The sequence below is a fragment of the Salvelinus fontinalis genome, chromosome 11, assembly GCF_029448725.1.
Source record: "Salvelinus fontinalis isolate EN_2023a chromosome 11, ASM2944872v1, whole genome shotgun sequence".
Taxonomy (NCBI): domain Eukaryota; kingdom Metazoa; phylum Chordata; class Actinopteri; order Salmoniformes; family Salmonidae; genus Salvelinus; species Salvelinus fontinalis.
The window spans coordinates 44,020,147-44,032,818 of NC_074675.1; the positions used below are offsets into that span (position 1 = coordinate 44,020,147).

At 42.6% G+C, this 12,672-nt stretch overlaps 1 protein-coding gene across 3 annotated transcripts in view; it reads left to right on the top strand.

The window, feature by feature from the left end:
* The window catches only part of LOC129865765 (protein phosphatase 3 catalytic subunit alpha), a 130,465-nt gene that overhangs the window by 95,779 nt on the left and 22,014 nt on the right, over positions 1-12,672 (top strand). For all 3 annotated transcript variants that reach the window (XM_055938773.1, XM_055938774.1, XM_055938775.1), the window contains exons 7-9: positions 569-646; positions 1,242-1,336; positions 12,460-12,585. In XM_055938773.1, coding sequence (XP_055794748.1) covers positions 569-646; positions 1,242-1,336; positions 12,460-12,585 — 299 coding nt within the window. The remainder of the gene's footprint in view (positions 1-568; positions 647-1,241; positions 1,337-12,459; positions 12,586-12,672) is intronic.

A 12,672-nucleotide genomic window follows, 5' to 3' on the forward strand; every position in this document is an offset into this window, starting at 1 on the left:
GTTGTTGTGGTCGGGAGTTATGAAAGGATTTGGACTCACAGTTGCATTCTGTTTCCCAAGGTCACTCACTTACTAAACGTTCCTTCTCCGGTAGTTGATTTAGGAATGTTTTCACCATAACTGGTTTTTAGGGGGTTGTTGGCTGTGTGACTAGGGCCTACCTCACTGAGAGCGAAAGGACATTTCCAGTGGACTTTTGGTGTCTTTGGTAAGGAAAGGTTATGGCATGGAAAATATTGCAACTGTCCTATACTGTAATTACTGTCAGTTTGTTTTGGTCACCTTCATCTCAGCCTGTTCAGAACCGCATGAGTATGCAAAAGCTACACACACATGAAATAATTATAGTGTTTGTTGAGAAACCACAAGCTCGTGATTTTTATGCTGGATTATTTTGTTTACCCTTTCTGATGGTAACATGGTGAAGATACATCTGCAATATTTACAAATGTATTAAAATACATTTGAATGAATATCTATTTCAATTATGTGTCAACGAAATCTAATCACTGTCTTTAGATCAAATTAGATCCCGTTAATCAAGCATGTGTCATCTTGTCTTCAACAGCTACCCCGCTGTCTGCGACTTTCTACAACACAATAACTTGTTATCTGTCATTCGAGCCCATGAAGCACAGGACGCTGGGTAAGTGTCCTCTTTTTACCCACCGCTGACTGCTACAGCCATTCTCCTTGGACAACTATGTCGCTTGAGTTTACGCAAGTAAACATTTGAACCTGTGCTTATTAAAAAATGGTGCTGTATTAAAAGTTATTGAGTTTTGGCCATCGGTGCCCCTTCAAAGGACTTTGGTAGCAAGCATGTCAAAACGTTGAAGAAAAGGCTGATGAGGCAGAGAGGAACGCCCAAACTGACTCTCCCGCTGCTTGTCCACGCAGACCGTCTGGTCCCACTCAAAGAGCAAGGACAGCTTGACGTACAAGTCAGCCTTAGGCACAGCTCTAGGATCAGATTACCGTGTCCAAATCAATTAAATCATTCCTCGGGGCACTGTTGACTTCATTCACATGCACAATGTGTATATTGCATTATTATATAACCTGTTGTAATATATACCGTTTAGCAGGCCCTTTTATCCCAAACAATTTGAAAGTAATGCGTGCGTACATTTCAGATGGTCCTGGGAGTCGAGCCCGCTGCTCTACCACACTGAGCTACAGAGTATTAGGGAGTGTTGTTGTAACGGGGACGGTAATCATGATGCTGTCGCTCCCTCTAGGTACCGCATGTACAGGAAGAGCCAGACGACAGGGTTTCCTTCTCTCATCACCATCTTCTCAGCACCCAACTACCTAGACGTCTACAATAACAAAGGTAAGCACAGAGTCCCCAGTATTCATTACCTCGACGATGTATTCGTTTATTTGGCGTCTCTTGGGTTGGTTTAGATGGGGATGGGCTGGACTGGACTGCGGTCCATTTGGCACGCACACTCTGGAGGAGGATGGACACAGACAGACCTTTGTGAAGTGAGTCAGCACAAAAAGTCTCAGAGCGACTCTTTTTGTCCAATAGGGGCATCAAAGGGGAGTTTCCGGGACATAGAGAGAAAGGGAGAAGGGGATGGGGCTGTCTTTGACACACACACACACAAAGAAAGAGACTGCCATTTTCCCCATGGGGGCATATTTTCGCATAGGTGTGAATTGGGGCAAAGCCAGCGAGTTTACTTGCGGGCATGTGTTGAGATGTTTTGAAGTATTTTTGTCAGTCTTACAATGGGCTATGTTTACAGGTTGTTGTTTTAACCTTGATGTTCCCTGTTCTCGGCCCACTTTGATATCTAATCCCAGCTTTGCCAACTCAAAGGTAAAGAGCTTTAAATAGCCGGTCTTGTGGAGCACAGTCAGGAACGCAGGCAATTACTCAGCCCTGTTAGATTCTACTCCCCACTGTAGTTTTACGGTGCATTTAACATCGGTCGCATATTTCCTCTATTGTTTTTATGGTGAAAAAGAGTTTGACTCAGGCGATGTCGTTTTCTAGGATTATTTTCTATTCTCTTGAAACAACAAGGGATAGAGCTTCTAAATGAAGAGGTAAGAAGAGAACATTCCCAATGTTATTTCTGTTAAGAACCGCCCAATGAGGCACAGATATGGTTAGAATCTGTCTGATCATTCATTTAGGTGGGGGCAGGGGCAGGGCGCCCAATTGAAATGCAAGTGACCGTAATAGATTGATCTTCTCTCATCTTGGACTGGGGCCTTGGTTGCGAGCGCCGCAGTCTAGTGATTGATGGCCGGTCGATGGCCACTGTAAATCTAAAAGGAGCCCGACAGCTCAGCATGAAGACTTTGCCAGATTCAGATTAACCGGGGCCCCTCCCCAATGGTCTGCGGTCCTGGGACAGTGTAACCCTTATCAGAGAGGGGATACCGTCAGAGCCAGGAAACCCCTAGCTGGTGGTTTCACAGGCAAATAAATAAAAACCAAAACACAAAGGCCAACATTGCTGAGTGGATAAAATGTAAAGGCCACATAGCTCCTTTTTTTTTAAGGATAAGATAAATCGTCGAATCAGATTGTTCGACCCCTGAGACAAGGGTCTACTACTCTACAGGGTCTCCTGTCAGGGGTCAAGTTGTTTGTGGTCACATGAGCTGGAGCTGGGTTGTCACTGATGGTCACTCAGGCTAATGTGTTATGCTCCTCCTGGTACTTCCCTGACATTACACTGGTGTGTAGAGAGAGATGAACTATGGTACACCCTGCGCTCAAATGAAAACACACCGCCATGATTGCTCTCGCTCCCTCCCTCTCTCACCCTCCTCTCTCCCACCCCCTCTCTCTCTTTATCCTTTCTCTCCATGAGCTGTAAACATGAAAACTGGCTGCTGCAACACAAAATAGAGGAGGTTGGAGGACTCCAAGGGGGAAATAATATTTGCGCATGCTATATTGTCTAGCTGCTTAATTAAAATCTCCCAGCTCAACAAGACCCTTCGGTCACTGGGCCTGCCTCTTGGACAGTGATGGTAATTACACAAATCCAAACACATATAAGACACTGTTTTTCCCCTGCCGTATGTTGTTGGTGCTTGTGTTTAGACATTTGGAAGTGTGACGGGGAGACAGAAGTAGATGGACGGCTTTGAAAGTGTCAGACTGGGGATTCAGGCATATGTGGTGAGAAGTTGGCTGTGTTAATCACCAGGTCAAACTTCAGCACAAACATTTAGCCTACCTGCTTCTTAAACAGCCATCTTTCCCCTTCTCTCTCCTGTTTTTCGTTGATAGAATGAAATTGGAGATGGATGGAAATTGCTGTTGCTCTAGATGGACAGGCTCGGAGATATGGCCGAGGCCATTGTTCATTGACCTCTGGGGGTCAAATGTCAGAGTTCAGTTTCCTGTGAGGTTGGCATGTGGCGGTGCGATCGTACGAGGGGTGGAAAGAGATGGCATGCTGGCGTGGAAAAAATATCGGGTTGGCATCCCCGGGGCAGGAATGATGACAGTGAACAAGGGAATTTTCCGCCTCGTCACGGACGACAGCGGGGGCACCTTGTCTGGTTGTTCTCCAGGGATTCCCACCCCCTCCAGCCAGAGCACATCAGAGCAGAATGGGGAGGTTCTGTTTTCCTCTCTGGATTTCTGGGTGAGAAGTTGGATGGGACTCTTGGCAAGAGAGGACCAGTTAACCAATAAACATTCCATTGTTATTATTTAGTCTCCTTCTGTGACTTAACTGTAGTTAAGATCAAGACCTCAATTATTGATCAATGACAACTCAATCTGCATTATTACTAACACTGTACCGTGTAGCCTACTGTATTGCCCCACTGCATCAGTGATCTACTCGGATCAAATATGTGTGGGATGATAAATTGAAGTGAAGTGAAAAATCAAAACAGCCCATTTCCGTCTTCTATTTCCTGTCTGCCTCTGTTACATGAATACAGAGAGGTAGACAATAGAGTGAGTAGAGTCTGATGGGCAGACAGACAGTACAGGAGGAAGCATTAAGCCAGAGGAGGTAGAGAGGAACTTTCATCCCTCTACCCCGCTTCCCTCCATCCCTCCAGACAAAGGGGATCAGAGAGCTGTCCTCGTTACGAAGGGAGGAAAACCCTTCTCAGCAGGCACTCCTCGGTAAATAATGTAGGAGAGGACAGACAGGTGGGTAGGCGTCGGGATGACTTGACCGTGGTAGTGTGTGCGTGTTAAAGCACAGAGTCTGGTCTTTTCCCCTAAGAAGCACTAGAGGAGCATGCAGCTTTATCAGAGCAACAGAGACCCCGAGTGGCCATCTAAGGAACTGCAAGAAACCTCTGGAAAAATACAGTTTTCTTTATTTTTTCGAAAATGTATTGATTTGTGAGTTTATTTTTCTTCATTTTATTATTTTATGAAAAGAAAGTCACATGTTAAGAATATTTGGTCCTTTCTGGAATCAAACCCAGAACGCTGGTGTCACAAACGACAACGAGCTGAGCCTTGTAGCATGGGGGGTTGCTTGTTATAAGCCACTAACTGCGTAGATCCTACAATGCAAGTGGATTTGTGCTTTCTGAGTTTGTGTGTCTGTATCTAAGAGAAAGCAGCTCATAATAATGGTTGTTGATACTCAAGGCTGCACCATTTGCTTGCTCCCCAACCCGCTCGTCTCACCACAGTATCACCGACCCCACCTCTCACCAAGCCCACTGGGATGCAAGTGAATGTTAGTCTGGCTGTAGATGTACAGACTCATGACATGCAGATGGCTGGCATGCCGCGTTTGATGACTGGCTATTCTCAAACCCAGTCAGGAGACGCCCTGAGGCAGGAAAGTCCCCACCGGGACCCGACCTCGGTGTCAGCTTTCCCCTCAACGAATCTGGGCCACATTGGCTGGGTGTTGCGGGTGGGAGGGGGAGCAGCTTGCTGTATAAAGGGGGTTAGGCAGCAGTGCCTGCCTGTGTGGTTCCCTGGCCTGTTGCAACGTGATAACACCTTTCCCTGATTAGACCAACTAGGTCATTGGCCCAGGCCCAGGTCTGATACTAGTGGGGTCGCTGTGTGAGCCAAAATAGCAAAGTATTCTAATACTGTACAAGTTTAAGTCACACATAACATAATGTATTTGGAAATGTTTTTTTATCATCCTTCTACAACATCCATGAGAATTTCTAGATTTTTCATCATACAAAAAAGGATTGGATTTGTTGGACTGTGATTATGTGTTTTCTTACTGTATTACATACAGTACCAGTCAAATGTTTGGACACACCTACTCATTCAAGGGTTTTAATTTATTTGTACTATTTTCTACATTGTACAAAAATAGTAAAGACATCAACACTATGAAATAACACATATGGAATCATGTAGTAACCAAAAAAAGTGTTAAACAAATCACAATATATTTGATATTTGAGATTCTTCAAAGTAGCCACCCTTTGCCTTGATGACAGTTTTGCACACTACTGGCATTCTCTCAACCAGCTTCATGAGGAATGCTTTTCCAACAGTCTTGAAGGAGTTCCCACATATGCTGAGTACTTGTTGGCTGCTTTTCCTTCACTCTGCAGTCTGACTCATCCCAAACTATCTCAATTGGGTTGAGGTCGAGTGATTGCGGAGGCCAGGTCATCTGATGCAGCACTCCATCACTCTCCTTCTTGGTCAAATAGCCCTTACACAGCCTGTACGTGTGTTTTGGGTCATTGTTCTGTTGAAAAACAACTGATAGTCCCACTTAGCGCAAACCAGATGGGATGGCGTATTGCTGCAGAATGCTGTGGTAGCCATGCTGGTTAAGTGTGCCTTGAATTCTAAATAAATCACTGACAGTGTCACCAGCAAAGCACCATCACACCACCTCCTCTATGCTTTACGGTGGGAACCACACATGCGGAGATCATCCATTCACCTATTCTGCGTCTCAGAAAGACATGGCGGTTGGAACCAAAAATCTCAAATTTGGACTCATCAGACCAAAGGACAGTTTTCCACCGGTCTAATGTTCATTGCTTGTGTTTCTTGGCCCAAACAAGTCTATTCTTCTTATTGGTGTCCTTTAGTAGTGGTTTCTTTGCAGCAATTCGACCATGAAGGCCTGATTCTCGCAGTCTCCTCTGAACAGTTGATGTTGAGATGTGTCTCTTACTTGAACTCTGTGAAGTATTTATTTGGGCTGTAATCTGAGGTGCAGTTAACTCTGATGAATTTATCCTCTGCAGCAGAGGTAACTCTGGGTCTTCCTTTCCTGTGGCGGTCCTCATGAGAGCCAATTTCATCATAGCGCATTATGGTTTTTCAAAGTTCTTGACATTTTCCTGTCTTAAAGTAATGATGGACTGTTGTTTGTCTTTGCTTATTTGAGCTGTTCTTGACATAATATGGACTTGGTCTTTTACCAAATAGGGCTATCTTCTGTATATCCCCTACCTTATCACAACACAACTGATTGGCTCAAACGCATTAAGAAGGAAAGAAATTCAACAAATTAACTTTTAACAAGGCACACCTGTTAATTGAAATACATTCCAGGTGACTATCTCATGAAGCTGGTTGAGAGATTGCCAAGAGTGTGCAAAGCTGTCATGAAGGTAAAGGGTGGCTACTTTGAAAAATCTCAAATATACTTTGATTTGTTTAACACTTTTTTGGTTACTACATGATTCCATATGGGTTATTTCATAGTTTTGATGTGTTCACTATAATTCTACTGTAGAAAATAGTACAAATAAAGAAAAGGTGTGTCCAAACTTTTGACTGGTACTGTGTGGTTTCTCTAATAAACAGTGAGGGTTAAACTGGTTTATGATACAGCCTCGGTTTCTGACCCCATCTTTGGTATGTTACAATTGCCTCCCAGAGAATTTGGTGTTTTCCACCGATCCAATATTCCATGCATATTGGCACAGAAAAAGCTATGCACAAGACCTCTGGAGACCCCTGTATGCACTAGACCTCTGGAGCAGTATTGCATACTGTGGCGAACCAAAGCACTCCTCCTGGTTCTCTAATAAACTTTCTCCCTTTGTTTTATCTTCTGTGGAATTTACAAGTAGATTTGCTTTGTTTCAGCTTATTTCTCTGCACCAGCTTTTCCTTTCAACATCACTCCACCGCCAACCTCTCTCCTTCTGACTCTCCAATCATCTCTCTCTCTCTCTCTCTCTTTCTCTCTATCGCTCTCTATAATCATCTCTCTCTCTCTCTCTCTAATCATCTCTCTCTCACCTCCATCCCCCCTCTTCCCTGCCTCTTTCTCACTCTCTCCTTTCACCCTCTTCCTCCATCCCTCGCTCCATTCATCCCTCACCAGAAATTCAAGTTCTCTCACTAAGGAATGGAGGGAGGGATGGCCCATATGCTGAGCAAGGTGTTTTCTTGGTTTAATTCATGTTTTAAATCCCTTTAAATGATGCTGGGTCTGTAGTGGTGGGGGTTGAGGGCTTGGAATTAAGACGAAAGAACATTCTGGAAGAGCCGAGGATGGATTTAAAAGGCCAGCTGTGTTGAACAGGACACAGCGCAGCGGAGACAGACTAGGTATTTTTAGTTAATACCACTGTTTTAATTGCAAGACACAATGTCCCTCATGGTGTAAAACTGACAGGTTTATTGGGGTTTAGTGACGAGCTGGATTTACAGTTTTATGGATAGTTTTATAATGCACTCTATGGATGTTCTAGGATAGAGTGCCCTCTGAATGTATTCATAATGCTATGTACACCGGTGGTTCGTTCAACATGTTACAGTAGTTATTACAGTAGTTTACTTAAAGCATCCAGGTATAATTCAGGATGATGCAGTTATTAGCCCATTATAATGTTTTGTAATAATCTCGTAATGATCCAGACAAAATAAAAGCCAGTTTGAGTCACTTGGAATCATAGAGAGACAAAACATTCTATATTTACCGTGCTATAAAACATGAATAACATGCATGCTTATAACAAGTTGTAATGCATAATACCTGGATGCTTTTTTTTCTTTCTCTTTTTAGAGGTCTACCGATTATGATTTTTCAACACCGATACCGATTATTGGAGGACTAAAAAAAGCCGATACCGATGAATCGGACGATTTTTTAAATGTATTTGTAATAATGACAATTACAACAATACTGAATGAACACTTATTTTAACTTAATATAATACATCAATAAATGAAATTTAGCCTCAAATAAATAATGAAACATGTTCAATTTGGTTTAAATAATGTTGGAGTGTTGGAGAAGTGTTGGAGAAGAAAGTAAAAGTGCAATATGTGCCATGTAAAAAAGCTAACGTTTAAGTTCCTTGCTCAGAACATGAGAACATATGAAAGCTGGTGGATCCTTTTAACATGAGTCTTCAATATTCCCAGATAAGCAGTTTTAGGTTGAGGTTATTATAGGAATTATAGGACTATTTCTCTCTATACCATTTGTATTTCATATACCTTGACTATTGGATGTTCTTATAGGCACTTCAGTATTGCCAGTGTAACAGTATAGCTTCCCTCCCTCTCCTCACCCCTACCTGGGCTCGAACCAGGAACACATCGACAACAGCCACCCTCGAAGCATCGTTACCCATCGCTCCACAAAAGCCGCGGTCCTTGCAGAGCAAGGGGAACAACTACTCCAAGTCTCAGAGCGAGTGACGTCACCGATTGAAACGCTATTAGCGCACACCCCGCTAACTAGCTAGCCATTTCACATCGGTTACACCAGTCTAATCTCGGGAGTTGATAGGCTTGAAGTTATAAACAGCTTAATGCTTGAAGCATTGCGAAGAGCTTCTGGCAAAACGCACGAAAGTGCTGTTTGAATGAATGCTTACGAGCCTGCTGGTGCCTACCATCGCTCAGTCAGACTGCTCTATCAAATATCAAATCATAGACTTAATTATAACATAATAACACACAGAAATACGAGCCGAATGCAGAAACTATCATTTCGAAAACAAAACGTTTATTCTTTCAGTGAAATACGGAACCGTTCCGTATTTTATCTAACGGGTGGCATCCATAAGTCTAAATATTCCTGTTACATTGCACAACCTTCAATGTTATGTCATAATTACGTAAAATTCTGGCAAATTAGTTCGCAACGAGCCAGGCGGCCCAAACTGTTGCATATACCCTGACTCTGCGTGCAATGAACTCAAGAGAAGTGACATAATTTCACCTGGTTAATATTGCCTGCTAACCTGGATTTCTTTTAGCTAAATATGCAGGTTTAAAAATATATACTTCTGTGTATTGATTTTAAGAAAGGAATTGATGTTTATGGTTAGGTACAGTCATGCAACGATTGCTTTTTTCGCAAATGCGCTTTTGTTAAATCATCCCCCGTTTGGCGAAGTTGGCTGTCTTTGTTAGGAAGAAATAGTCTTCACACAGTTCGCAACGAGCCAGGCGGCCCAAACTGTTGCATATACCCTGACTCTGCGTGCAATGAACTCAAGAGAAGTGACATAATTTCACCTGGTTAATATTGCCTGCTAACCTGGATTTCTTTTAGCTAAATATGCAGGTTTAAAAATATATACTTCTGTGTATTGATTTTAAGAAAGGAATTGATGTTTATGGTTAGGTACAGTCATGCAACGATTGCTTTTTTCGCAAATGCGCTTTTGTTAAATCATCCCCCGTTTGGCGAAGTTGGCTGTCTTTGTTAGGAAGAAATAGTCTTCACACAGTTCGCAACGAGCCAGGCGGCCCAAACTGTTGCATATACCCTGACTCTGCGTGCAATGAACTCAAGAGAAGTGACATAATTTCACCTGGTTAATATTGCCTGCTAACCTGGATTTCTTTTAGCTAAATATGCAGGTTTAAAAATATATACTTCTGTGTATTGATTTTAAGAAAGGAATTGATGTTTATGGTTAGGTACAGTCATGCAACGATTGCTTTTTTCGCAAATGCGCTTTTGTTAAATCATCCCCCGTTTGGCGAAGTTGGCTGTCTTTGTTAGGAAGAAATAGTCTTCACACAGTTCGCAACGAGCCAGGCGGCCCAAACTGCTGCATATACCCTGACTCTGTTGCAAGAGAAGTGACGCAATTTCTCTAGTTAAAAGAAATTCATGTTAGCAGGCAATATTAACTAAATATGCAGGTTTAAAAATATATACTTGTGTATTGATTTTAAGAAAGGCATTGATGTTTATGGTTAGGTACACATTGGAGCAACGACAGTCCTTTTTCGCGAAATGCGCACCGGATCGATTATATGCAACGCAGGACACGCTAGATAAACTAGTAATATCATCAACTCACATTAAGCATCTCCAATCCAAAATTAAATCTAGAATCGGCTTCCGATGTCGCAACAAAGCATCCTTCACTCATGCTGCCAAACATACCCTCGTAAAACTGACCATCCTACCTATCCTCAACTTCGGTGATGTCGTCTATAAAATAGCCTCCAACACTGTACTCAACAAACTGGATGCAGTCTATCACAGTGCCATCCGTTTTGTCACCAAAGCCCCATACACTACCCACCATTGCGACCTGTACGCTCTCTTTGGTTGGCCCTCGCTTCAGACTCGTCGCCTGACCCACTGGCTACAGGTTATCTACAAGTCTCTGCTAGGTAAAGCCCGCCTTATCTCAGCTCAATGGTCACCATAGCAGCACCCACTCGTAGCACACGCTCCAGCAGGTATATCTCACTGGTCACCCCCAAAGCCAATTCCTCCTTTGGTCGTCTTTCCTTCCAGTTCTCTGCTGCCAATGACTGGAATGAACTGCAAAAATCTCTGAAGCTGGAGACTCATATCTCCCTCACTAGCTTTAAGCACCAGCTGTCAGAGCAGCTCACAGATCACTGCACCTGTACAAAGCCCATCTGTAAACAGCCCATCTATCTACCTACCTCATCCCCATACTGTATTTATTTATATTATCTTGCTCCTTTGCACCCCAGTATCTCTACTTGCACATTCATCTTCTGCACATCTACCATTCCAGTGTTTAATTGCTATATTATAATTACTTCGCCACCATGGCCTATTTATTGCCTTAACTTACCTCATTTGCACTCACTGTATATAGACGTTTTGTTTTCTTTTGTTCTACTGTATTATTGACTGTATGTTTTGTTTATTCCATGTGTAACTCTGTGTTGTATGTGTCGAATTGCTATGCTTTATCTTGGCCAGGTTGCAGTTGCAAATGAGAACTTGTTCTCAACTAGCCTACCTGGTTAAATAAAGGTGAAATAAAAAAATATATAAAAAAAATAAACCATGTGTAGTTAGTGATTATGATTGATTGATTGTTTTTTACAAGATAAGTTTAATGCTAGCTAGCAACTTACCTTTGCTTCTTACTGCATTCGCTTAACAGTGGAGTGCAATGTAAGGCAGGTGGTTAGAGCGTTGGACTAGTTAACCATAAGGTTGCAAGATTGAATCCCCTAGCTGACAAGGTAAAAATCTGTCGTTCTGCCCCTGAACAAGGCAGTTAACCCACCATTCCTAGGCCGTCAATGAAAATAAGAATGTGTTCTTAACTGACTTGCCTAGTTAAATAAAGGTGTAAAAAAATATACTTTTTTATCAGCCAAATCGGTGTCCAAAAATACGGTGTCCCTAATTAATCGTCCATTCTGATTAATATATATATAATTATTATTAATTTTTTTTTTTTATCCCCAATTTCGTGGTATCCAATTGGTAGTTAAAGTCTTGTTTCATCGCTGCAACTCCCGTACGGTCTCGGGAGAGGCGAAGGTCGAGAGCCGTGCGTCCTTCTTGACACACTGCCCACTTAACCCACCAATGTGTCAGAGGAAACACCGTGCACCTGGCAACCGTGTCAGCGTGCACTGCGCCCGGCCCGCCACAGGAGTCGCTAGTGCGCGATGGGACACGAACACTGGATGCTTTAAGTAAAGTGATACCGACATGGGTTGTGTCAGATGAAATTTCACAATTTTTCTACTTCATATTCATAATCTCCAGCACCACCCCAACACCAACATAGGGTATATGAAAATGGCACATTTCTATGTATTGTAGTAAAGAAAATAAAGGAAGATGCGTGTTTCCAATTACATCATCAACCAATTAGTAGGCAACGCCTACTCATAATTGGTTAAAATCACACGATGGACACCGATGTCATTGGAACCACTTTTTTTCCTCTGTTTTTTACTTCAAAACGTGCCATTTTCACATTTGTTGATGTTAGGGTAGTAGTAGAGATGATGAATGTGAAGTTGTACATGTCTGAAATGTTCCTTTAAAACTCCTCTCTCCATGGGCCTGTTCCGGAGGATGTAAAATTACAGAAAGAAATGTAGAATAGGGAATCATGTCATCTCTATTCATTCTATTTCTGTCTGCAACATAGTGTTTCACATCCCTGAATAAGTACTTACTCAAAAATGTGGAGGAAATCAATTACCTCATGTTTTTTTTGTAATAAAACTTAAATGGCTGAAGTAACCAGTACATCTTTTTTAAAGTTCATCTAAATTATGTCTTTGCCTGTTCCCTACAGCTGCGGTACTGAAGTATGAGAACAACGTGATGAACATCAGGCAGTTCAACTGCTCCCCTCACCCCTACTGGCTGCCCAACTTCATGGACGTCTTCACCTGGTCCCTCCCCTTTGTCGGGGAGAAAGGTGAGCGGGACACACACACACACACAATGACAACCCTGTCAAATGTCAAGTTCAAGTTCATTTAATACATTTAGGAAACTGTTGTTG